Below are 25610 nucleotides of genomic sequence, written 5' to 3'. Positions count from 1 at the left end.
CAGAATGTTAATTTTCTAATATCCCATGAGATTTAATGGTCAAATGGTCTTACACAGTTACGGTGACCAGCCAATAAAGTGTTCTTCCATCTAGGAAGCATTTCATGGAAACCTAAATTACAATCCAAATCTTGTTTTTGTAAAAATGGAATTCAAGTAGGGAAATTTTAATGCATGCTCTTAATGATTGATGTGATCAATCTTTGACAGCTTGATGATCCTGTCACCTCTATAAGAATATTACTTCCACATTTCTTGAAATACTAGTCGGGGCATTCTTTTAGGACAGTCCTAGCAAAAATTTAACTGTTCAGATTGGTTTGCAAAAAGATTGTCACTCCTTTGTTTAAAACTTTGCTGTGATTTCCCATTGATTTAAGGATGAAGTTCAAACCCTTAACGTCTGCAAGGTTGTGTGTGATCTGCCATCTGCCTGCCTTTCTAACCTCATTATGAGCTACTCTTCCCCTTGCTCCCTTCTCTGCCCTAGCCATGTTCATCTTCTCTCGGTTCCTGGAATGCTTTGGTTCCTTCCACCCTCCCACCCCCAACCAGGACTTTTGCGTTTGCCATTTTCCTCTCTGTGACTGCCAGCACTACCCTTGCCTTCACCCAATTAACTATTTGCTCTTGGTAAGTTAGATCTCACTCTAGGTATCATTTCTTGAGAAAAGTGTTCCCTGATTTTGCCAACTCCTCCTGCTCCCCTCTCCCACCCTCTCACCCCCTGCCCCAGAGTAGTTTAATCCTCCAGGTTTATAAGTCTCTGTAGCACTTGGTACTTTTATCCCTACCTTGTAAAAGATACCATACTGGTAGTTTGGGTCAATGTCTATTTTCCATGATAGACTGAAATTTTCATAAGGGAGTTTATTCACCAGTATGTTCCTGTCTTATTCCCCACCCTTTCTTGCACTTAACACACTGTCTGGTATATACCATAAGTTTAACAAATGTTTGTTGAATTAATGAAAGAATCTTGATTGGTTTTGGTAGTAGAGTCTTGTGACAGGATTATAGTAGTTTCTCTTTAGATGTGAAGAAAAGAGCAGCTTACACTGTCAACTTTTAAATAAATTAGTTGCATAGTTAGGGCTGTTGATTTTATAATTCAGAAATTAATGTTTTCAGATAGAAAGTGTAATATAATTTATTTCAGTTGCAGTTTGGCAACTTAAATGTTACTCTATTTTTCTTTCTCCTTTGTTTCCCATAGTACAGAATAAAAAATAGGAATTGCTTAATAGTTCTGATTGAGGATCCTTTAAATTTAGAATGGTGCTTTTTTTAAACCTGACTGTAGAGTAGAATCACCCAGGGGGCTTTTTAAAAAATAACCATTTCTGGACCCTACCATCACCTATTCTGATTTAACTGGTCTGAGATGGAGTCAGATAATTCTAGCTGCAGCCAGGTTTATGAGTAACTGACTTAAAAGGATCTTACTTGAATGCCCTTCTGTCTCTTGTTTTTAGAGTGAAAAACTCCTTTGTCCTTTGGTTGAAGCAAAACTTGAAATAGGGATGAGAATTAAAGGAAAGGGCTTATTATGAAGAGGGCTGTTTTTTTTAGAGAAGAGAAGCTCTAGTACTAATTTTTCTGTTTTGTGAAATGTCCCAGCTCTAGTATAGTATTCTGATGATTAATTTTTTCTCTGAACTGCTCCTCCCATCAACTAAAATTCATAATCTATTTTGGTATTCCTAAAGGTTATGTTTCATCCAGCCTGATCCATCTGAAAATAAGAATTAAGTTTTTATTTTATTTTATTTTAAGATTTTATTTATTTATTTGACAGAGAGATAGCACAAGTAGGCAGAGAGGCAGGCAGAGGGAGAGGGAGAAGCAGGCTCCCCGCCAAGCAAGGAGCCCTATGTGGGACTCGATCCCAGGACCCTGGGATCGGCCCGCATCGGGCTCCCTGCTCAGTGGGAAGCCTGCTTCTCCCTTTCCCATTCCCCCTGCTTGTGTTCCCTCTCTCACTGTGTCTCTGTCAAATAAATAAAATCTTGAAAAAAAAAAAAAGAATAAGCGTAGTGTTTTACAATGAGGGGTATTTTGGTTTAGCTGGCTTGCTTTGTTTTGAAAAATACAGTTGGACTGCTTGGCTAATCATCTAAGTTTGGGAAACTGATTCTACTAATTAAGTACAGTAGTAATTCACAGTAGATCATTGGGAATCTGCCCCATTACCACTACCATCCCTAAAGTGATGGATTTTAGCAGCCTTGTGGGCAGGCTGAGATTAAGATTGAGTGTGATACAGGCAAGATTTGGTTGTTAGAGACATGTTCAGACAGATGGCCATCTGGTAGAGCAAGACCGTGAGCATGAATGACTTAAATCTTGATCTAGTATGCTAAAAACATTAGCAGAAGTGATAGGCAGGACAGGATTAAGATTTGTTTTGTAGGGTAGGTATCAGGGCTAGGTAAACAAAGAGGGTGGAAGCTTGAGATCAAAATCTAATTCTAGCACTAGGAATCTTCTGTGAGAGAAAGCCTTTTAGATTGCAAAGGATCCACGCCTATTACAGCAAGTCTGACACTCAACAAAGTAGGCTGCTTTTTTGTGCAGTGAATAGGAATAATTTTTCATTCTCTCCTGCAATACAACTTGCTTTTTACTCCTATAATATCTTCCTTATATAAATACAGCATACACATTCTACTGTATACAATCTTTCAGAAGCTCAAAATTTCTTTGAAACCTCTTATTTCACTTAAAACTTCAAGTAAGTTTTACATTCTATCCCATATGGTCACGTTTGTTTTAAAATAAATAAAAATAAAAATCAGTGGCCAGCCAGTGAAAACACTTTTTCTCCAAAAAAAAAAAAAAAATCTTTTGGTAAAATTGATATTCCAGAGGAAGCACATTTATCCTGTGCCTTTCAGTGCCTTCTAGCATATATGGTGCCAGATATTCCCTGGAATATATGTATACCATTTTACTATATACATCCTTCTGTTTTTCTTTTTTCATGCACAGTTTAGAAATTTTATTTTAGTTAAACTCAAAAGTACACATTTCTTTAATCGCTTTTCTTCTTTCTCACAACTCTGATAAGTTTCTTCAGGAAGATAAAGCTATTAGACTAATCAAGACTCTTTAAAAAAAAAAAAAAGGGAAAAAAAGATCTAGCACCATATATCTCCATAATGTACATCTATCATGTGCTTATTTTGTGGCAGGCACTATGCTCGATGTTAGGGGTACCATGATGAAAATGACAGTCTTTGGCTTAAGTTCTTTAAAAAATTTTTAATATAAAAAGTTTATAATATATTGGTAAATTAAACGCACGTTCATTTTGTACAGATAGATTACATTTCCCCCTCTACTGGCTTGGAAATTATATGCTTTATTTCTGTGAATCCCTATAGGTTAATCACCATCATTTTATGCAGTCAGTATTTGTTTAAATACAACTATGTCTGCCATATAGTTCCTTCTTACATTGAGAGGCTGTATAGTGCCAATGTTTCTGAAGTCAACTGCTTAGACTTCAAAGTTAAGTTACTTAGGCTCTTTGTGCCTAAAGTAGAAATGTAAGAGAAAACAGTACCTTTTCTTTTGGGGAGGTGCAGAGAAAGAGGGACAATATTAAGCAGGCTCCAAATAGGCAATGAATATTACGATTTCTCTAACCACAGTTTAGTTTTATCTGTTCTTGAACTTCATATAAATGGAATCATGTAAAAGGGACTCTTTTGTTTATGACTTTGTAAAAAGATTTATTTGAGTGTGCTTGGGGGAGGGGCAGAGGGAGGGAATCTGCAAGCAGACTCCCCGCTGAGTGTGGAGCCCAGCTGAGTGTGGAGCTCAACGCAGGACTGGATCTCACCACCCGTGAGACCACAACCCGTGAAACCAAGAGTCAGATGTTTAACATCATGACTGAGCCACCCAGGCATCCGTTTATGGCTTTTTTCATTAAACATAATATCTGTGAAATTCACCTATGTTATGCTTATGAGTAGTAGTAGATTCTTTTTTATTGCTGAGTACTATTTCTTTGTATGATAATTGTCATGATCTCAGGATCCTGAGATGGAGCCCTGCGTGGAGTTCCTTGCTCAGCAGGAAGTCTGCTTGGGGCTTCTCTCTTCCCCTCCCTCTCCCTTTCCCTCTGCTCATGTGCTTGCATGCTCTCTCTCTCTCCCCCTTAAATAAATTTTTATTTTCTTTTTAAAGATTTTATTTATTTGAGAGGGAGAAAGAGAGAGAAAGGGAGAGAGTGAGAGCACAAGAAGGGGGAGGGAGAAGCAGGCTCCCTGCCCAGGCTCCCTGCTGAGCAGGGAGGCTGATGCAGGGCTCCATCCCAGGGGATCATGACCTGAGCTAAAGGCAAAGTAAACCACCCAGGCTCTCCTTAAATGAATTTTTTTTAAAAAATTAAAAAAAAACCTTTTGTGCCCTTTTAAAGATCTTTGCTTTTTCCAGGGTTGTAAAGATATTCTATGTTTTCTTCTAGAAGTTTTGTCATTTTTTGCACTTGTGTTTATACATACACACTTTTTTCCCCATATATTCAAGTATGTATTGAGTGCCTATTATGTGCCAGGCACTGTCATCAAGTGTTGGAAATAGATGCAACAGTGAAGACAGGCAAGATGTTTGTGTGTGGGGAGGGTTTGCCGGCAGGGGCAGGGCGGGGTGAGAGGTCAGGATCAGAATTCATTTTATTTTCTAGACATTTATCTAATTGTTCCGGTACCAGTTGTTGAAGGACGTTTTTTTTTTTCCTCCATTGAATTGCCTTCTTGTCTTTCAGGAAGTTAATTGGCTGCATATGTGAACGTCTTTTGGACTCTTTTCCATTCCTCTGTTTGCTTTTAGTCTGGAAAAAGAAATTCTCCTCTTCGTGTTTGGTATACTGCTATTTACTGTGCATTTCTTTCCCCTTAATCTTGCTTGGGATTTAGTGGGTTGCTTATTTCTGAGGTGTGGTGTCTTTAACCAGTTTTGGAAAATTTTCAGTAACATCTTATGTAATATTATCTCTCCTTTATTTTCTCTATCCTTCTTCTGGAACTTAGATTTTATGGATGTTAAACTTTTAAATTCTATCTTATATGTCTATTAACTGATCATATTTTCCAAACTCTGAATTTAGGTCATTTCTTCAGTTCTATTTTCCAGTTCACAAATTCTCTCTTTAACTCCATCCTTTCTTCTATTTAGCCTATCCACTGATTTTTTAATTTCATTTGTATTTTTTTTCATTTCTACATATTCCTTTTGGTTCTCTTAATAAATTTCTTAATCCTTGGTCATACTTTTGATGCTCTCATACTTTTGATGCTCTAAATGTATTGTATTTTTCCATTGTCCTAATATCTGCAGGCTTTGTGAATGTGATTTAGTTGTATCTGTTTTTTATGGTGGTTCGTTTCCTCCTCTTTTTTTTTTTTAAATTGTGAGCTCATTGAAACTTATCTCTGTGAATTATTTCTGATCTAGGTTTAGGGTATGCTTCTCCAGAGAGAAAATGCATTTGCTTTTCCCAAGAACCAATGGACACTATCTACCCAGGACCACTTGACACTGAATTTTCACTTGGCCTCACAAAAATAATTGAATTTTATTTTATTTTTTATTTTTATTTTTTTTAAAGATTTTATTTATTTATTTGAGAGAGAGAATGAGAGAGAGAGAGAGCACATGAGAGGGGGGAGGGTCAGAGGGAGAAGCAGACCCCCCGCTGAGCAGGGAGCCCGATGCGGGACTTGATCACGGGACTCCAGGATCATGACCTGAGGTGAAGGCAGTCGCTTAACCAACTGAGCCACCCAGGCGCCCAAAAATAATTGAATTTTAATGCCAGACATGAGCGAAGGCCAGATTGTGGTTAGGAAGACCCCATCCCACCACTACCACCACATTCTACTCAGACCTAAAGCTAAGAAAGGCAAGAGTACTCATTTCTATGGGGTTGAGGTGAGTTCTCCCTCCCTCCCCAATCTCCCCAGTTTATCATTCACTGAGTGTTGCCTTTTGGGATCTCAGCTTTTTGGTATCGATCTGCCTTCCCTCTTTGATCAGGTCCTACGCTTTGTCTTACGTCTCACATGTACAGTATCATTTTAAATAAGGCCATGGTGAGGATGTGGAACAGCTAGAACTCCCATACATTGCTGGTAGAAGTGTAAGTTCGTTTTGGAAAACTTTTGGCAGTTTCTAATAAAGCCAAATATAGGCCTACTCTGTGACTTATTAATTCCATTGCTTTTTTTAAAAATTAACATATAATGTTTTATAGGGGCGCCTGGGTGGCTTGCCTTCAGCTCAGGTCGTGATCTCAGGGTCCTGGGATCAAGCCCCACATCAGGCTCCCTGCTCAGCAGAGTCTGCTTCTCCCTCTCTGACCCTCCTCCCCACTTGTGCACTCTCTCTCTCTGTCTCAAATAAATTAAAAAAAAACAACATATAATGTATTATTTATTTCAGGGGTACAGGTCTGTGATTCATCAGTCTTATATAATACCTAGTGCTCATTATAACACACACCCTCCCCAGTGTCCATCACCCTGCTACCCCATACCCCCCACTTTCTTTTTTTAAGATTTTATTTTTTTAAGTAATCTCTACACCCAGTGTGGAGTATCAACTCACAACCCCAAGATTAAGAGTCACATGCTCTTCCAGCTGAGCCAGCCATGCAACAACATGGGTGAATCTCACAGACATTAGGTTGAGTGAAAGAAGCCAGGCATAAAATGGTACTGTTGTGATTCCATTTATATTAAGTTCAAGAACAGGCAAAACTAATTTATAGTGATAGAAGTCAATAGTCACCTCTGAAGAGAGGATATTGACTGAGAAGAGGAGGAAACTTTCTAGGATGATGAAAATCTTCATCTGGGTGGTGATACATGGATGTATTGCCTGTGAAAGTTCATTGAGCTCTACATTCAGATTTGGGCATTTTAACACTTCATTGTGTGTTCTTTTATACCCCCATTTTAAAAGAACAAATACAAGGCTATGAAAGATCAGCAGATCCTCTCTGGATATGGCTTCTTAGGGTTTATAGCCTACTAATATCACATTGCCAAGATCCATTTTCAACATTAAAGACAAAAAAATACTTTGTTTCTTTATTAAAAAAGAAAAATTGCTGACTGTATTGCAGGAGTACCATTCTGTCTTTTCTGTAGCCAAATTCAAGAGGTGCATTAGATTGAACACAACCCAAGGAAGTATTGGAAGCAAAGATTTTGGGGCACCTGGGCAGCACAGTCAGTTAAGTGTCTGACTCTTGATTTCGGCTTAGATTATGATCTCAGGGTTGTGGAGCCTGCTTGAGAGTTTTTCTCTCTCCTTCTCCCTCTGCTCTCTCTCTTAAAAAAAAAAAAAAGGAGAAGAAAAAAGAAAGCAAAGAGTTTTTATTACTTGTCACAAGGAGACAGGGAAATGGCTCTCAAAGTACTGTCTCCTCTTGGGGTTCATGCATGAAACTTTTATTCTGTGTGCTAGGGAACAGGGCCAGGGAGCTTGATACATTAAGGAACTTACACATTTTGTTACCTAGGTATTTGGTTTCAACTGCTCATGCTTAGTATGTCAACATGCTAGTGCATACATTGTATGTTCAAAAAAAATGGTTGGAAAATCTCGCCCTTGGGAGGAGATCTTTATATTATAATGAGCTAGAGGTAACTTTAGGGCAACTCGGGGCTTCTGTGCAGGTCCTCAGCTCCAAACTGGCTCAAACTGGTTCACAGAAGAGGGTATCTGATGGCACACCTAGCCATAGCTTCTTGTTCTGCGAAACAGACACATTCTTTCCTGCTTTCCCCCCTTGCCCCTCCTCCCTTCTGCTGATAGCTTGAAGCTCTCTGATAGGAGTAATTCTCCATTGCATCCTAGCTAAGATTTCTGTTACAGATGTATAACATTTCTACCTTATGTGTTAAAAATACTTTTCTGACTTGGAAAATCTAGGTGAAGGGTAAAGGGAATTCCTTGCACTATTTTTAACTTTCCTGTAACCCTAAAATTATTTTAAAATGAAAAAGGGTTTGTTTGTTTGATTTTTTGGATAGGTGGAAGGGGCTGAGGGAGGGAGAGAGGCAATCTCCACTGAGCGCAGAGCCTGATACGGGGCTTGATCATATGACCCTGAGATCATGACCTGAGCCAAACCAAGAGTATGACACTTAACTGACTGAGCCACCCAGGCACCCCTTGTTTGTTTGTTTGTTAATTTTTTTAATTTAAATTGTTTAGATTGGAACAAATAGCAAATGTACTTTATTTTATTTTATTTTATTTTATTTGAGAGGGAGAGAGTGAGTGAGAGCACGAGTGCACACGAGGAGGGGGAGGGAGAAGCAGACTCCCCGTTGAGAAGGGAGCCCCACATGGGCCTTGATCCTGGGACAGTGGGATCATGACCTGAGCTAAAGGCAGGCACTTAACCAACTGAGCCACCCAGGTGCCCCCACAAATGTACTTCTAAGCATGTCACTATATATGGTTGTAGAAATTGTCTGCATGCAGCATTCACTGGATATTGGCTTAACAAGGCACATATTTTCTGCAAATTATTTCAATCACAGAGTATTTAAAATAACATTTTTGGGTTAAAAAAATAAATTCAATTTAGTTAACATACAGTGTGTTACTAATTTCAGGGGTAGAATTTAGTTGATTCATCAGTTGCATATAACACCCAGTGCACATTACATCAAGTGCTCTCCTTAATGCCCATCACCCAATTACCCCATTCCCCCACCCAGCAACCCTCAGTTTGTTCCCTGTAGTTAAGAGTCTCTTATGGTTTGCCTCCCTCTCTGTTTTTATCTTATTTTATTTTTCCTTCCCTTCCCCTGTGTTCATCTGTTTTGTTTCTTAAGTTCCACATATGAGTGAAATCATTTGGTAGTTGTCTTTCTCTGAGTTATTTTGCTTAGCAGAATGCTTTCTAGTTCCATCCACATCATTGCAAATAGCAAGATTTCATTCTTTTTGATGGCTGAGTAATACTCCATTGTGTATACATACCACTTTATCCGTTCATCTGTCCATGGACATCTGGGCTCTTTTCATATTTTGGCTATTGTGGGCATTTCCACTATAAACATTGGGGTGCATGTGCACCTTCGAATCTCTGTTTTTGTATCCTTTGGATAAATACATAGTAGTGTTGGGGCATCTGGGTGGCTCAGTCAGTTAAGCATCTGCCTTCAGCTCAGGTCATGATCCCGGGGTCCTGGGATGGAGCCCCACGTTGGGCTCCCCACTTGGCGGGGAGTCTGCTTCTCCCTCTGCCTGCTGCTCTGCCTACTTGTGCTCTATCTCTCTGTCAAATAAATAAATAAAATCTTAAAAAAAAATACATAGTAGTGTAATTGCTGGGTTGTAGGGTATTGACGTATAATGTTATATTAGTTTCAGGTATATTACATAGTGATTGGACAGTTCTGTACACTGCCCAATGCTCACAATAAGTGTAGTTAACTTCTGTCACCATACAAAGTTATTCCAAATTATTGGCTATATTCCCAAACTGGAAGTTTGTACCCCTTAATTCCTTTCACCTGAAAATAAAGGATTTTTTTAAAAAGCTCTTCCAGCTTTCACTTTAGAAACCTTATTTCTGTTTATAATTCTGAGTTTTAAGCAACCAAGTTAGAAACTTTTGGAATACAGTCCATTTACAAATGAGGACTATCTGTACTTTGATTCTTCATATCAATTCACTGTAACTGCTTTTTTCTTTTCCCAATTTTTCTTTATTTTTTTAAGAAGATTAATTTATTTATTTTGGGGAGGGAGGGGCAAAGAGAGAGGGGGAGAATCTCCAGCAGACTCTCTGCCTCTCAAGGAGCCCAGTGCAGGGCTTGATCCCAGGACCCTGAGGCCATGACCTGAGCTGAAATCAAGAGTCAGGTGCTCAACCGACTGAGCCCCCAAGGTGCTCCTCTTCTCCCAACTTTTTTTTTTTTTTAAACATTTATTTATTTTAGAGAGAGAGAGTGAGAGAGAGCATGTGCGCACACACAAGAGGGAGGAGCAGAGGGAGAGGGAGAGAAAATCTCAAGCAGATTCCTGCTGAGTGCAGAGGCGCTGGGGCTGATCTCTCGACCATGAGATCATGTGAGCTGAAACCAAGAGTCAGGCACTTAACCGATTGTGCCACCCAGGTGCCCCTTTGCCCAGCTTTTAAAATGTTTTCTGTCTTTTGCCATTGGCATTTTGCATTATTTTCCAGTTTATTTTGGTCTGCATTCCAAAGACAGAATGAACTCTATACTTTCATGAACTGTATCTTTAAAGGGAATCAAACTAAAAGAATCTCAAGCCCAAGTAAGATATGAAAAAGGCTGATAAGCATTTGGAGGTTTAGGTCAGGGATGGCAAATACCTATCACCTAACATTCTTTCATCCGTTATGTATACTGCTCATTGATCACAGTACTTAAGTCTTTCCTCACACAGTGTTTTAGCTATCTGCTGCCAGTTGGTTAGAGTTGACATGAATCACAAAAAGGCTATTTGACATTTCTGATTTGGAGGATCAGTTTTGGGGAGAAATTTCTGGAATATCTGTTCTTTTAATTAATGAACTATTCCATCCACTGTATGAAGTAACATAATCGTAATTTTGGAAGCGCAATTACCTAAGGAATACCTTAATCACTGTTTCTTTTCTTTTTTTTTTTTTTAAGATTTTATTTATTTATTTCAGAGAGAGAGTACACAAGCCGGGGGAGACAGGCTGAGGGAACAGGAGAAGCAGACTCCCCACTAAGTGGGGAGCCCAATGTAGGGCTTGATCTCAGGACCCTGAGATAATAACCTGAGCCGAAGGCAGACACTTAACTGACTAAGCCACCCAGATGCTCTTTAATCATTGTTTCTTGTCACTTAAATTTTTCAGGTGTTTGCGAAGCCAGTTCAATCTATAGAATATTCTTAAAGTACAATGTATTTTTTAAAAAATCCATACACTTTTATGTCACATCTTTAACTTTTAATTGGGTAACATTTTTTATATGTCATTTACTTTTATTCTTGTGTTTTCTTTCCATCCTTAAGGAATGGACATACCCTATGAGACGAGAGATGCAGGTAAGATAACCTTTTTGTTTATTCAAACCAACCCATATTATTATTATTATTAAATAACCTAATTTCACAAAGGATTTGAGACCTGTTGGCTCATGATCTGTAAGTTCATTGAGTCTTTTAAAAATCAGCATATTTGAGATTAATCATGGATCTTAAAAAGATGGGAAATGAATTGTTGCCTTTCTTAGATTAGAATCATGGACATAGTAATATATGTATGTGCTTAATGAATCACTTTGTTTTTCCTTATCTGAAAAATTGGGTACAATATTTTTATTCCTTTTGAAAACACTTTGTATTCTGTGTCTGGCTAGTTTAGATAAGTCCAAAAGAGTTGACTATAAAGCAAATCACTCTTGAATAATTGCTCCTTTTTGTGTCTGATTTTCAGTCAACTTCCATAATGAAGTCCTCCAGAAGACTGAGTTGAATACTCCCAATATGGAATGATAAAATGTTAACCCTCATAGCAGTTTTTCTTTTCCATTTCTTACCATTTACGTCACTCTGCTAGCCCCAGAATCAAGCAATGTCTCCTGTTCCCGGGAATACCTTGACTTATAAAAATCTGTTTCTTTTCTCTGTTAGTGAAAATTCTCTTTTTCTAAAAGTATCTGAGTACCTGTGGGGCATTTTACTTGGTGCTATGGGGAATGCAAAGATGAGTAAAATGTAATTTCTGCCCGCAAGAAGCTGGTAGGAGACATCAGACCTATACACAAATAATTACAATTTTTCAAAGAACTGAACTGCAAAATTGCACTATATTAGTATCTAGGATATGATACAGCCCAGCTAAAATCTTTCTATATTGAATTCACATAGAATAAATTTTAATCTAGCATTTGGAAGGTATTTATTTAAAATTGTTGAAACTGTCAGTAGGCAAACATTTGATATTGGTCTTTTTTAAACTTTGCAATAATACTTTTATGAACTATAGGTAACAACAGATTTGGCTGAATAAGGTTTTGTGTAATTCCAGAGGGGTAATTTTCTTTATGCCTAATTTATATCTTTTTTTTTTAAAGCTTTATTTATTTATTTGACACAGAGAGACACAGCGAGAGAAGGAACACAAGCAGGGGGAGTGGGAGAGGGAGAAGCAGGCTTCCCGCTGAGCAGGGAGCCTGATGTGGGGCTCGATCCCAGGACCCTGGGATCATGACCTGAGCCGGGCAGATGCTTAACCGACTGAGCCACCCAGGTGCCCCATGCCGAGTTTATTTTTAGACTATAGCAGAGAATATAAGTAAAATTAGAGATGTTTCATTAATATAGGGGCACCTGTATGGCTCAGTCGGTTAAGTGTTGGACTCTTGATTTTGGCTCAGGTCATGATCTCAGGGTCAGGAGACTGAGCCTCTCCTCAGGCTCCATGCTGGGCGTGGAGCCTGCTTGAGATTCTCTCTCCTCCCACTGCCTCTCTACCCCTCTCTTTAAAAAAATAAAAATAAAAAGACAGTCATATAATATGCTAATTTTACCCAAAGTGCTTCTAAAAAGTACTGTGGAAGTTCAGATATCTGACTTTTCAGAACTATATTTAAACTTTAAATATCTCATTTGATATTATAAAGCACACCTGCATTTCTCTTCCCAATCATTTGCTCAGTGTGGCTAGAAAATGTTCCCTAAATTACAAGCTTTTTAGCAAATTATTATAACAATTATGAAAATACTCCACAAATCCACTTATATGGTACATAGTTTGTATAAATTTAAATTGTTAATGGTAAATATCTCAATTTTTTTTTTCCCTAGGAAATTTTACCTGGATTGTTTTTAGGTCCATATTCTTCTGCTATGAAAAGCAAGGTATGAACTTTAGATTAGGTTCATCAAGAGACTATTAACCAGCTTTTTTGGAATAAATTTTTTTAGTAGTAAGAGTTTTATTTGAGGGAAGGTCCACAAATACTGCATGTTACTCTGGAGTACCTACCTCTTTTTAGATTTTACTGGACTAGTGATTGTCAGGTGTGTCACCACAAATCACAAATAAGTATATTTGACATTTTAGTTAATCATTCCTTATCAAGGGTAAATGTGTGTGTGTGCATGTATATGCACGTTTTAATTGATAAAATCTGATTTCTGTTTTTCCGAACTTCAGAGACCTGGATGCTCCAGGCTGTAAAGTGTTATACCATATATATCTGTCTCCTGTATAGTCAAACTGAAATGGATTTCTTTAGATGACACAGTTAACAGGGTAAATCTCATTTTAATATATGAAGCAATTTTGTTGCCACTTCCTAAAGGATTCAGTCCTATGAATTAGGACAGTGCTACTAATTCGCTTTGAATTATAATGTGAAACATACCACATGCTTTCCCCAGTACCCTACTTAGAAGTCAGCATTCTTGTGTATAATACCTATCTACAGTAAGTTCTGTAAAAAAAAAAAAAAAACTGTAGAATTTTTAACTTTAATGTTTTAATTTAATATATTAGTTTTAGATGAGTAGGGAGTTTTTTAAAATTAGAGTCATTTCTTTGAAACTGGAAGGCTTTTTGACTATTGAGGTATACATAAGAGTAAACCTAGTTTTGATGGCCTACAACTAGGTTGGAAAGGGTGGGGTGTTGGTAAAAAAAAGAAAAAAAAAGTACTAAGGAAAAGATAGATAACTATAGACTTAACTGTGACTTACTTAAGATAAAGTCCAAATAATGTAGTATTTGCTGGCCTTCAAAATGGTTTTAGATTATTTGCTTTTTGTATTCCTACAGCATTTTATAAATATACCTATTATAGTATTTGTCACATTAAATTACAAGTATTTCTTTATAGATCTGCTCAAAACCTCTCCCCTCTCAGTTTCACCATGGTCTAATTATTAGACTGAGGAAGAGTTTCTATGACAAAATTTGATTATTTCCCATTCTGAATCACCATAGTACAGCTCATATTCCTTTTCATATCATCATCCAAAAGATATATAATAACAACAAATAATAATAAAAATAAAGAAAGCTTAGGGAATAAATGCCTTTTCTAATACTCATTTAGTTAAGCCTACCTTTTATTGCATTCAAATACATTTAAACTGTTTCTTTGTGTATAATTTTTCTGCGGTTTGTAGGTATGAGATTAGGTCATAATTTGCTTCATACAAATGAAAATCCATTGAAAAGTAAAAAATATTCTGTGTGCTTTTACATTTGGGTCCTATTTTGTTAAGGTTTGTTTTTTACTCAGTAATAGTCTAATACGCCTTCAAAGCTTGTTAAAGCAGGTTTTCATCCGTAGTTATGTATATCTTCTATGGTTTCTCACACTAATAAAGTAGGTATGAAAACTTCTTTATATATATCACAGATCAAGTATAAACAAAAGAACAGATGTTGAATACATTTTGGAGGTTTAATAAATATGAATATGGAACATTGATTAAATATTAACTCCAACCAAATGCTTACCTCCCTTCTAACTAAGGATGCACTCAGGAAATACAAAGATAGTTAAACTCTTATCTATGCCAGACATAGGAAAATTTGCTGCAAAAAAGAACATTTAAAACTTGAAAACGACACTTTCTTAGCTTGGGCTACTATAATAAAACATCATAGACCAATGGCTTCAACAACAGACATTTATTTCTCACAGTTGTAGAGGCTGGGAAATCTGAGATCAGGGTGCCAGCATGGTTAGATTTTGGTGAGGGCCCTCTTCCTGACTTGGAGATAGCTGTGTTCTTGCTGTATCTTTCCATGGCAGAAAGAGGAAGCTCAGATAGTTCTTCCTCTTATCAGGGCACTAATTCCATCATGGGGCTTCACCCTCATGACCTCATCTAAATCTGTGTCTAATTAACTCCTACTAAAGGCCCCATCTCCTAATACCACCATCACCTTGGGGATTAGGGCTTCAACATATGAATTTTAGAGAGGCACAAATATTCAGTCCATAACAAATATAAATTATTCTTTGATTTCTCATGGATTATTAGTATTATTGTTATAGACTATTTAATGTAGAAAGTGGGAATTAAATATGTAGGAGTATAAACTGAAAGTATCATAGAAAACTCAAGATTATGAATTCTGATTCCTCTTGCCAGGATGATTTTGTTCATTCATTTATTGAACAGTTAATGTGTTCAGGGTACTGTTACACATACTTAATATGAATCTGAACAAAATCCTTGTTCTCATGGAATTTACATTCTAACTACTGAAATAGCATGTCATGTTATATATATATCATGTCGTATACATTATATATTACATGTATATAACATGTTATGTACATTATCAAACATTATATTCACTGAAACCTATAATCACTTGCAAATAAAAACTTACTTGATAATATCTAGGATTGTCATATTAAATTGCTTTAAATGTAGAGCCAAAAAAGCACCACAGAATATAATATCATTTGGAGTTGCCAGTTTTAACTTTAGAAGAATTTTTAAACTGAAATGTTACTAGTTTGTGAACTGTATAAATTAATTCTGGCTTGTAGTAGAAGTATACTGGGAGAGGCCTGGTGTAGTCCAGAGATCTGGGCCCTGGTACTGCTATTAACTGTGTCAGTGATGTTCAGTAACTGTATATGCCTTAGTAGTCCCTTCTAAAAAATAAAGGCTTTAGTCAGTATACGTGACTACCACTTACTGAACACTTGCCATGTGCTCCAGGCATTGTGCCAAACACCTGACAGGGGTAATTTGTCCAACCACTCAGTGAAAAGGTTAGTATTTCCCCCATTTTCCCATGGGAAAACTGAGCTGCAGAGCTGGAATATAGAGCTCGGACTCTCATGACTCCAAAGCCCGTGCCTTTAAATTAACCACTATCTAGTATTGTTTCTGAAATAAATTATCTTTAAGGTCTCAACAAGCTCTAAAATTATGTAAAATAATCCTGTTAGCCTTTTGAGGATATGTAGTATATATTAATCTTGAATCACTGAAATATCTTGCTGATCACTTCAGGTATTTTATTACAAAATTAGCTTTAATTCCCTGTACTTAAAGTTCAGATATGGTTATGCTAATTGTAGTGTTCGGCCCTATATATTTTCAAACATCTGTGTTACAATAAGATGATGTTTTGTTTTAAACTATTTCTTTCCCTGTCCCTCTTTTTTTATAGCTACCTATACTGCAGAAATATGGAATAACCCATATAATATGCATAAGACAAAATATTGAAGCAAACTTTGTTAAACCAAACTTTCAACAATTATTTAGGTAAGAATTACTGCTGTGATTAATTAAAATGTTATGGGCAGCAAACATGTAATGTAGTTTATATTTCAAGTTGATTTTATTATAGCAGTCTTCTGTACATACTTGTTTTTGTGGGTGTGTGTGGTTTTGTTTTTTTGTTTTCTTTTTCTTCTTGGTGTTTTTTTTTTTTGGTGGGCAGTAAAGCAAAGTTTATGTGATAAGTAAAGTGATGGTACAAAGCTCCCGAAGAGAGAGGGACCTGAGAGGGTTGCCCTGTACATATCTGTTTTATAAGGATGGTTATATAGTATATTACCTAAAAAATAAGTTTCCTTTAAATTTTAAATAAGTAATGCGTATAATGCAGAATTTTAAAGATTCAAATGCATGTACAGTATGTATACTGAAGAGGTTCCCTATTTCTATGCCTTAGATACTCAGTTCCCCTCTCTAGAGGCATCCACTCTTACTTTTTGAGAATCCTCCCGGGGTTATATGTTACATATATACAAGCATATTCCTATAGGTAAATTTTTTTTTTTACACTGGCTTTAAAAATGTTAATATATTTTAGAGATTGCTTCATATCCTTACTTAGATGCATTGGTTTTTTAAACTTGTATAGTAATCTGTTGTATGGCTATACTAAAATTTATTCAGCCTGTCACCTATTGGGCATTTTAGGTTGTTTCCAGTCTTTTGCTAATATAGTGGGTATCCCTAAATATGTCATTTAATTCATGTGTGAATATATCAATTGGATAAATTTGTAGAAGTGGAATTGCTGGATCAAAGAATGTGAGCATTTAAAATTTTAATGGATGTTGCAGATTGCCCTCCAGTGAGTTGTATCAGTTTACATTCCCGCTCTGAAGTGAATGACTCAATTTCCTAGAGTAAAAATGATGTCTCGTATAGTATTTTTGTTTCTGTTTTTTTGTTTTTTAAAGATTTTATTTTTAAGTAATCTCTACACCCGGTGTGGGGCTTGAACTTACAACCCTGAGATCAAGAGCTGCAACTCTATGGATTGAGCCAGCCAGATGCCTCTCTGCTAATAGTTTTTTGTTTTGGGGGGGTTTTCTTTTTGTTTTTTTGTTTTTAAAAGTAGGCTCCACACCCAGCATGGAGCCCAACTCAGGGCTTGAAATCACAACAAGAGATCGAGATCTGAGCTGAGATGAAGATTCGTATGCTTAACTGACTGAGCCACTCAGGCACCCTGACTGCTAATAGTTTTTAACATTCAAAATGAAATGCAGTAAAATATTTTAGATTGACTCTGAATTAACTTTTTTTCTTAAAGCAGTGTTTTATGTAATAGTTCAGTCTACACAATCACTTTAGGATATAGTCATTGTCTGAATCCTTTTGGTTTTTACATTGGATTATCCTTGGATACTGAGTTTCAGCTTCTCTCTGATAAACTCTGAATTTATTGAAGTTGTTACCACCTAAATGATCGCTTTACTAGCTACTTAAATGATCACTAAAGGACTGTCATTTTTAAGGCAATATTGACTTTAAAAATTAATTTTGTAACTTGATTACTATAGGTGTCACCATACAGTACATCATTAGTTTTTGATGTAGTGTTCCATGATTCATTGTTGCATATAACACCGTGCAATACATGCCCTCCTTTTGGTGACTAACATAATAAATAAATAAATAAGAAAAAAAAAAGAAAAGAAAAAAATAATTACTATAGTTGTACCAATAAACAGGGGCTCTAGGATAGGTTAGGAAGGTTTTCACAAAATAAGCCTAGCATATTAATAATGTCTTATTATCAGTATTTTCCAAAGTGCAAAATTATAGGACAGGTAGTCTCTTGGTTGATTTTTGCTCTACTGAAGGTTAGTTCAAGCAATGAATGTTTGACTCATTGCTCCGTTAAACTTCCATTTTGATTACCTTCTTCTCTTTCAGACTTTGGGCTTCCTCTGAATTGTCCTCTGTAGCATTGTGAGGAGGGAGCAGAGGGCCACTCAAAGAAGAATCTTCTAGTCCATGGGGAAGTTAGTAGAAATAGAAGAATAACAGTAAAGAATACAGACACTTTTTCTCTTTATATTATAGGTCCACTCTGACTAGAGGAAAGTTTTCTTCCTTTATGTGATTTTTCAATTTTAACCAGATAGATTTTTTTTATACAAAGGTATCAGAAATGTTAACTTATTATTTAAGGCTTTAAATGCTGTGCATTTAAACAATATAAAATCTATGACCCAATTCTTGGGAATATGATACTTTGAAAGTTGTTTTGCATTATTTTCATGGTTGTCAAGAACTTTTGAAGTTTTTTATACACAGAGTTTTATCTGAAAGTGTGCTTATCACGAAATACTCTATTTTCAGATATTTAGTCTTGGATATTGCAGATAATCCAGTTGAAAATATAATACGTTATTTTCCCATGGTAAGTATCCTGCTTTAATTTCATTTAAATTTTATGATTTGACTTCTTAATTATGGTTCTAAAATTTAATAATAATGAAACTAATTCCTTCCTATGCTGCTTTTACTTTGTTATGACTGAAAATTGTGGGATTGTATTTTAAAGAATATTTATTTTTAAAACCTTTTTATGATCTCCAAATATCTGAGAAATCACATTTTGAATTTATTAAATTCAAATTAAATTTTAGATCCTGTATAATTTCTAAAATTTGTAATAGGTGCATTTGTAGCATTTTGGAAATTCTTGAATGAAGGCAATTTTTATTAATATAAATAAATAAATTTTTTCAGTATATTTGTTTTACCGTATGTATATTTTATGCTTGTATTAATCCACATGTTTTATTAAAACACACTGTCTTTTGCCTTCAGACTAAAGAATTTATTGATGGAAGCTTACAAACTGGAGGTAAATAATATTTTCTTGCTCAATATTTAGTTTTAGGGGACTCTGTGTTAATGTTTTGTTTTTTGTTTTTTAAAGATTTTATTTATTTATTTGAGAGAGAGAGAATGAGAGAGCAAGCACACGAGAGAGGGGAGGGTCAGAGGGAGAAGCAGACTCCCTGCCGAGCAGGGAACCCGATGCGGGACTCGATCCAGGGACTCCAGGATCATGACCTGAGCCAAAGGCAGTTGCTCAACCAACTGAGCCACCCAGGCGCCCGCAGTTAATGTGTTAGTTAACATTTGTCTTAAATGCAGGATATGGAAGTTGCAATTGTATGTAATAGACTATTCCCAAATTTGTTTTTTCCCAACTCCTTGTTTCATTTGGATAGGCTTTCTTAAATATTCCTATATAACTATTTTCCAGTTTTGGGTCACTTTTAAATCCCTTTAATTTCAAAGTATAAATTGTAAAGATTGAAAGTTAATAAATATCTAAGTGTGGTATGTATAAAATATAAAATGTTTAAGAAAAGATTTATCATACTTGTATATGGTACATGGTTTCAATATATTTTAGTTGCTGAATTAGATGTTTTTTTGTCAGAATAACTATTTCTTGTTTTTCAGGAAAAGTTCTTGTCCATGGAAATGCAGGAATCTCCAGGAGGTATGAAGTTAGGAGATTATCTTTCTTTCTCTAGCATTTCATTAATGAGCTCTGTTTTCTATTTTTTTCTAAAATTTTTTCCCCCTCTTCAGTGCTGCCTTTGTTATTGCATACATTATGGAAACATTTGGAATGAAGTACAGGTAAGAAAGTACTCTGAAACCTAGTCACAATTTAAATTCTCAGTAAAATGAAGCTTAAAGGAAACAGTTTCGGATTTTAAAGTTGATAATCCTGATTTTGTCATCTATTCATGTGGATTAGGCAGGCTCTTTATCCCATGATTAGTCTCTTAACCTTTATAGCTTATCTACCTTATATAGATCTACTTGGCTAATATTTTGTGGTTTTAGGGAGCTAGTGCTAAATGTTGTTAAGAAGCCAAGGTACTTATAGTTGGAAATAATTATGGAAAACTAATTATTTACTGCTAGAGAATTGTTTAGCCCGAGTTTAAAAACTCTTAGACACAGATGTTATTGCTTCCCTTGCTTAAAACGCTAATTTATTATGTTTTCCTTTAACAGTAGTTGGATGAAAAATTAACCTAGAAATTGTTTCAGCTTCTATTCGCAGTTCAGTATAGTCTTTCTTAACCAGAATCAACTTTTTGAAGCATACTGGCTAGATAAAAAAGAGAGAGCCCCAAAACAAAAACCTGGCCAGTGTACAGTGTTTCTTTTTTTTAGTGTGTCTTGCTAGAAGTCTTGTAATCATTGACAACTCCTTGTCTTTCACTCCCTATCTCCCAACCTTACCCATTACCAAATCCTGTCTCTTTTATGTTCTAAAATATACCTTGAATCTGTCTCTTTATCTTTCTCTTCATCATCAGTTAATCCCCTAATCCAAGCTCCAGTCATGTCTTTCTTGGACTCTAACAGTGGTAGCCTTGTTAGTGGTTTCATGTTGTATTCTTTACTTCTCCAGTCTGTTTTTTTCCCTCACACTACAGTTGATCTTTTCAAAAGATAAATCTGACCAAATAATCACCTTATCCCAAAAAGCTCTCAGAGGTTTCTGATCCTTAATAATTCTTATCATGGTCAGTAAAACTTTGGTATGCCTGTGTCAACCTGTCCATCATTATACCATGTTCCCTGTTAACTCTCTTCATTTGAGCTGCGTTCAGCATTGGATCCACATTCCTGACACACAGTAGACATTCAAAATCTTGTTTAGTTTGTTTGGTATCCTTTAAGTTTAAATATTGATGGAAAGGTTGCTTAAAAGTATCAGTTAATATTATTTGAATACAAATGCTTTGTTCGTTGGTAGACTGTTTTATATATTCTCTTTATTATTTGGTGTCTTGACAGTAATAATATTAATAGTGAATCTAGGTGCTATTCTAGGCTCTTTATCTCATTTAAGCCTCACAACAACAGAAGGAAGTAGATATACTCCTTGTTTAAACAATGATAAAATTTTGAGCACATATTTTGTAATAGATGTTTCACAAGGTGCTTTACATTTACTATCACCCATCTTCATAATAGCCCTCCAAAATAGGAACTATTATAAACTCCAGTTTACACACAAGAAAAATAAAGCTTAGAAAGTTGAGCAGCTTCCCTTAGAACACAACCTGGTAAACAGAGGTATGGTGATCTTTCATCTGCCCATGCTGTTGATTTTTCCACTATAGCTTGCTACCTCTCTGTAGCACAAGTTTTATGATTATGATTTCCTGTTCAGGTAAATTTTTAGATAAGTTCCTATTTTAGGTAGATACTAAAAAAATTGAGATTAATTCATGAACGAATACCATCACCTTAGTTTTCTTTTTTTTTTTCTTTTCAGAGATGCATTTGCTTATGTTCAAGAAAGAAGATTTTGTATTAATCCTAATGCTGGATTTGTTCATCAACTTCAGGTAACTTCTCTCATCCTCATGTTTAAAGTAGTCAGAAAGGAGGATAATTAAAATCTTATGTCTATGTAATTTAAGTGTAAAATTTATTTTCTTATTAAGTTTTATTTAAAGATTTTATTTATTTGAGAGAGGGAGATAGCAAGAGAGAGCATGAGTGGGGGATGGGGAGAGGGAGAGAAGCAGGCTCCCTGCTGAGCAGGGAGCCCATCACGGGGCTCGATCTCAGGACTCTGAGATCATGACCTGAGCTGAGGGCAGATGCTTAACTGACTGAGCCACCCAGACACCGTAGAATTTATTTTAAATACTTAAAAATTTCCATAATCTGATTTGATTGATTGATTTCATTATTATTTTTAAGTTTATTTTTATTTATTTATTTTTAAAGATTTATTTATTTGACAGAGAGAGACACAGCGAGAGAGGGCACACAAGCAGGGGGAGTGGGAGAGGGAGAAGCAGGCTTCCCGCTGAGCAGGGAGCCTGATGCAGGGCTCGATTCCAGGACCCTGGGATCATGACCTGAGCTGAAGGCAGACGCTTAATGACTGAGCCACCCAGGCGCCCCTTTTTAAGTTTATTTTAAGTAATCTCTGCACCCAACATGGGGCTCAAATTCACAACCCTGAGATCAAGAGTTGCATGCTCCTCCAACTGAGCCAGGCAAGTACCTCCTAATTTGATTTTTCTATTCAAATTTACATTTCTAGTTAAAGGTATTTTCCTTTTTGTTTTTTAAGTCTTTTCTTAAAAGCTGCCATTACTGTGAAAAAAGGGCTAAAGGCACCTTGTTAAATGTAAGATAAAATAATTGATGTTAGAAGAGTCCAGAGTGGCAGAGGAGTAGGGGACCCTAGTTTCATCTCGTCCCAGGAATTCAGCTAGATAGCTATCAGATCATTCTGAACACCTGTGAACTCAACAGGAGATCTAAGAATAAAAGAATAGCTGCAACTTAAATAAAAAATCTTTAGGGCGCCTGGGTGGCTCGGTAGAGCGACTGCCTTCGGCTCGGGTCATGATCCTGGAGTCCCGGGATCGAGTCCCGCATTGGGCTCCCTGCTTGGCGGGGAGTCTGCTTCTCCCTCTGACCCTCCTCCCTCTCATGCTCTGTCTCTCATTCTCTCTCTCTCTCAAATAAATAAATAAAATCTTTAAAAAAAAAAAAAATCTTTAAAAGGAGGGGGGCGCCTGGGTGGCTCAGTTGGTTAAGCGACTGCCTTTGGCTCAGGTCATGATCCTGGAGTCCCGGGATCGAGTCCCGCATCAGGCTCCCCACTCACAGGGAGTCTACTTCTCCCTCTGACCCTCCCCCCTCTCATGTGCTCTCTCTCTCTTTCAAATAAATAAATAATCTTAAAAAAAAAAAACGAATAGCTGCAACTCTGCACATAGAAAAGTGAGCACTTTCTGCAAGGTTGGAGGTAGAAGTGAATCCAAGACGATATATGGGAAAATAAACCGTGGGGGGAGGGAGCCTCTCTAAGCCGACTACAGGAAAGTGATAGAGCAGCAAAGTGCAAATTCAGGACTTTTAGAAGTCTGCTCCGGTGGGGGGTAGGGGACATCCCAGCCTTAAAGGCACTCAAGGTGGCTAAGTGGGGGTGGAACCCTCGTTGGGACAGTGTGGTCTCAGAATCACAGGAAGACCAGGGGTGTCTGAGTGTGGCAGAGTTCCCAGGCATTGGAGCGGGGAAGCTGGCTACAATGAGCCCAGGAGTGGACTCTCAGCTGGGGTGTTGCCATAAACCACAAACTGCGGCACAGTTGGGTGACTGCTTTCCGAGCAGGGGCAGTGGCAGAACCGGCAAGACCCCCCTTGCTCCCCCAGGAGGAGTGGTGCAATAGCACACCACAGAAGTCTGCAGGGTTTGGATGCTGGAAATGGGTGGTGGTCTGAGATAGAAATGCTCAGTCACAGGCTGGGTGAACACAGAGTGTAGATGGAGACCAGGGAGACAGGATGATTGATGCTTTTCTCTGAGGGCTCACTGAGGAGTGGGGCCCCAAGCTTTCGGTTCTGGGGCCGGAAGTTTGGGAGGATCCCAAAAAACCACCCCAAAATTGCTAGAACTCATACAGGAATTCAGCGAAGTGGCAGGATATAAAATCAGTGCGCAGAAATCAGTTGCATTTCTGTACACTAACAATGAGACAGAAGAAAGAGAAATTAAGGAGTCGATCCCATTTACAATTGCCCCCAAAACCATGAGATACCTAGGAATAAACCTGACCAAAAAGCAAAGAATCTGTACTCAGAAAACTGTTGAACACTTGTGAAAGAAATTGAGGAAGACACAAAGAAATGGAAACACGTTCCATGCTCATAGATTGGAAGAACAGATATTGTTAAAATGTCTATGCTACCTAGAGCAGTCTGCACATTCAGTGCAATTCCTATCAAACTACCATCAACTTTTTTCACAGAGCTGGAACAAATAATCCTGAAATTTGTATGGAACCAGAAAAGGCCCCAAATAGCCAAAAGAATGTTGGAAAAAACCAAAGCTGGTGGCATCACAATTCTAGACTGGAAGCTCTTATTACAAAGCTGTAGTCATCATGACAGTATGGTACTGGCACAAAAACAGACAAATAGATGAATGGAACAGACTAGAGAACCTAGAAATGGACCCTCAACTCTATGGTCAACTGATCTTAAAGCAGGAAAGAATATCCAATGGAAAAAAGACAGTCTCTTCAACAAATGGTGTCGGGAAAATTGGACAGCCACATGCAGAAGAATGAAACTGGACCATTTCCTTACACCATACACAAAAATAGACTCAAAGTGGACAAAAGACCTCAGTGTGAGGCAGGAATTCATCCAAATCCTAGAGGAGAACACAGGCAGCAACCTCTGACCTCAGCCACAGCAGCTTCTTGCTAGATACATCTCCAAAGGCAAGGAAAACAAAAGCAAAAATGAATTATTGGGACTTCATCAAGATAAAAAGCTTTTGCACAGCAGAGGAAACAGTTGACAAAACCTAAGACAACTGACAGAATGGGAGAAGGTATTTGCAAATGACTTATCAAATAAAGGGCTAGTATCCAAAATCTATAAAGAACTTAACAAACTCAACACTCAAAAGAACAAAGAATCCAATCAAGAAATGGGCAGAAGACATGAACAGACATTTCTGCAAAGAAGACATCCAAATGGCCAACAGACATACAAAAAAATGCTCAATATCACTCAGCATCAGAGAAATACAGATCAAAACCACAATGAGATACCACCTCACACCAGTCAGAATGGCTAAAATCAACAAGTCAGGAAATGACAGATGTTGGCGAGGATGTGGAGAAAGGGGAACCCTCCTGCACTGTTGGTGGGAATGCAAGCTGTTGCAGCCACTCTGGAAAACAGCATGGAGGTTCCTCAAAAAGTTGAAAATAGAGCTGCCCTACCACCCAGCAATTGCACTACTGGGTATTTACCCCAAAGATACAAATGTAGGGATCCGAAGGGGTACATGCACCCCGATGTTTATAGCAGCAATGTCCCCAATAGCCAAACTATGGAAAGAGCCAAGATGTCCATCGACAGATGAATGGATAAAGATGTGGTGTGTATTATATATACAATGGAATATTACGCAGCCATCAAAAATTGAAATCTTTCCATTTGCAGCAATGTGGCTGGAACTAGAGGGTATTATGCTAAGCGAAGTAAGTCCATCAGAGAAAGACAGTAATCATGATCTCACTGATATGTGGAATTTAAGAAACAAATCGGATCATAGGGGAAGAGAGGGAAAAATAAAACAAGATGAAATCAGAGAGGGAGATAAATCATAAGAGACTCTTAATCATAGAAAACAAACTGAGGTTTGCTGGGGTGGGGTGGAGGGAATGGGGTAACTGGGCGATGGACATTAAGGAGGGCATGTGATATAATTAGCACTGGGTATTTTATATAAGACTGATGAATCACTAACC

The 25610-nt window shown here is 37.1% G+C and overlaps 1 protein-coding gene across 2 annotated transcripts in view; it reads left to right on the top strand.

The window, feature by feature from the left end:
* Positions 1 to 25610, top strand: part of STYX (serine/threonine/tyrosine interacting protein) — a 39501-nt gene that overhangs the window by 2631 nt on the left and 11260 nt on the right. Inside the window, exons 2-9 of one of the 2 annotated variants that reach the window (XM_021701346.2) lie at positions 11050 to 11082; positions 12847 to 12900; positions 16190 to 16287; positions 18628 to 18688; positions 19102 to 19138; positions 19750 to 19789; positions 19882 to 19932; positions 21593 to 21665. In XM_021701346.2, coding sequence (XP_021557021.1) covers positions 11050 to 11082; positions 12847 to 12900; positions 16190 to 16287; positions 18628 to 18688; positions 19102 to 19138; positions 19750 to 19789; positions 19882 to 19932; positions 21593 to 21665 — 447 coding nt within the window. The remainder of the gene's footprint in view (positions 1 to 11049; positions 11083 to 12846; positions 12901 to 16189; positions 16288 to 18627; positions 18689 to 19101; positions 19139 to 19749; positions 19790 to 19881; positions 19933 to 21592; positions 21666 to 25610) is intronic. The other variant, XM_044917866.1, reaches the window with a different exon arrangement.

This window comes from Neomonachus schauinslandi, chromosome 9, assembly GCF_002201575.2.
Source record: "Neomonachus schauinslandi chromosome 9, ASM220157v2, whole genome shotgun sequence".
NCBI classification, from domain to species: Eukaryota; Metazoa; Chordata; class Mammalia; order Carnivora; family Phocidae; genus Neomonachus; species Neomonachus schauinslandi.
The sequence above is the reverse complement of the archived record's forward strand: the minus strand, read 5'-3'. Positions and strand labels throughout refer to the sequence as shown.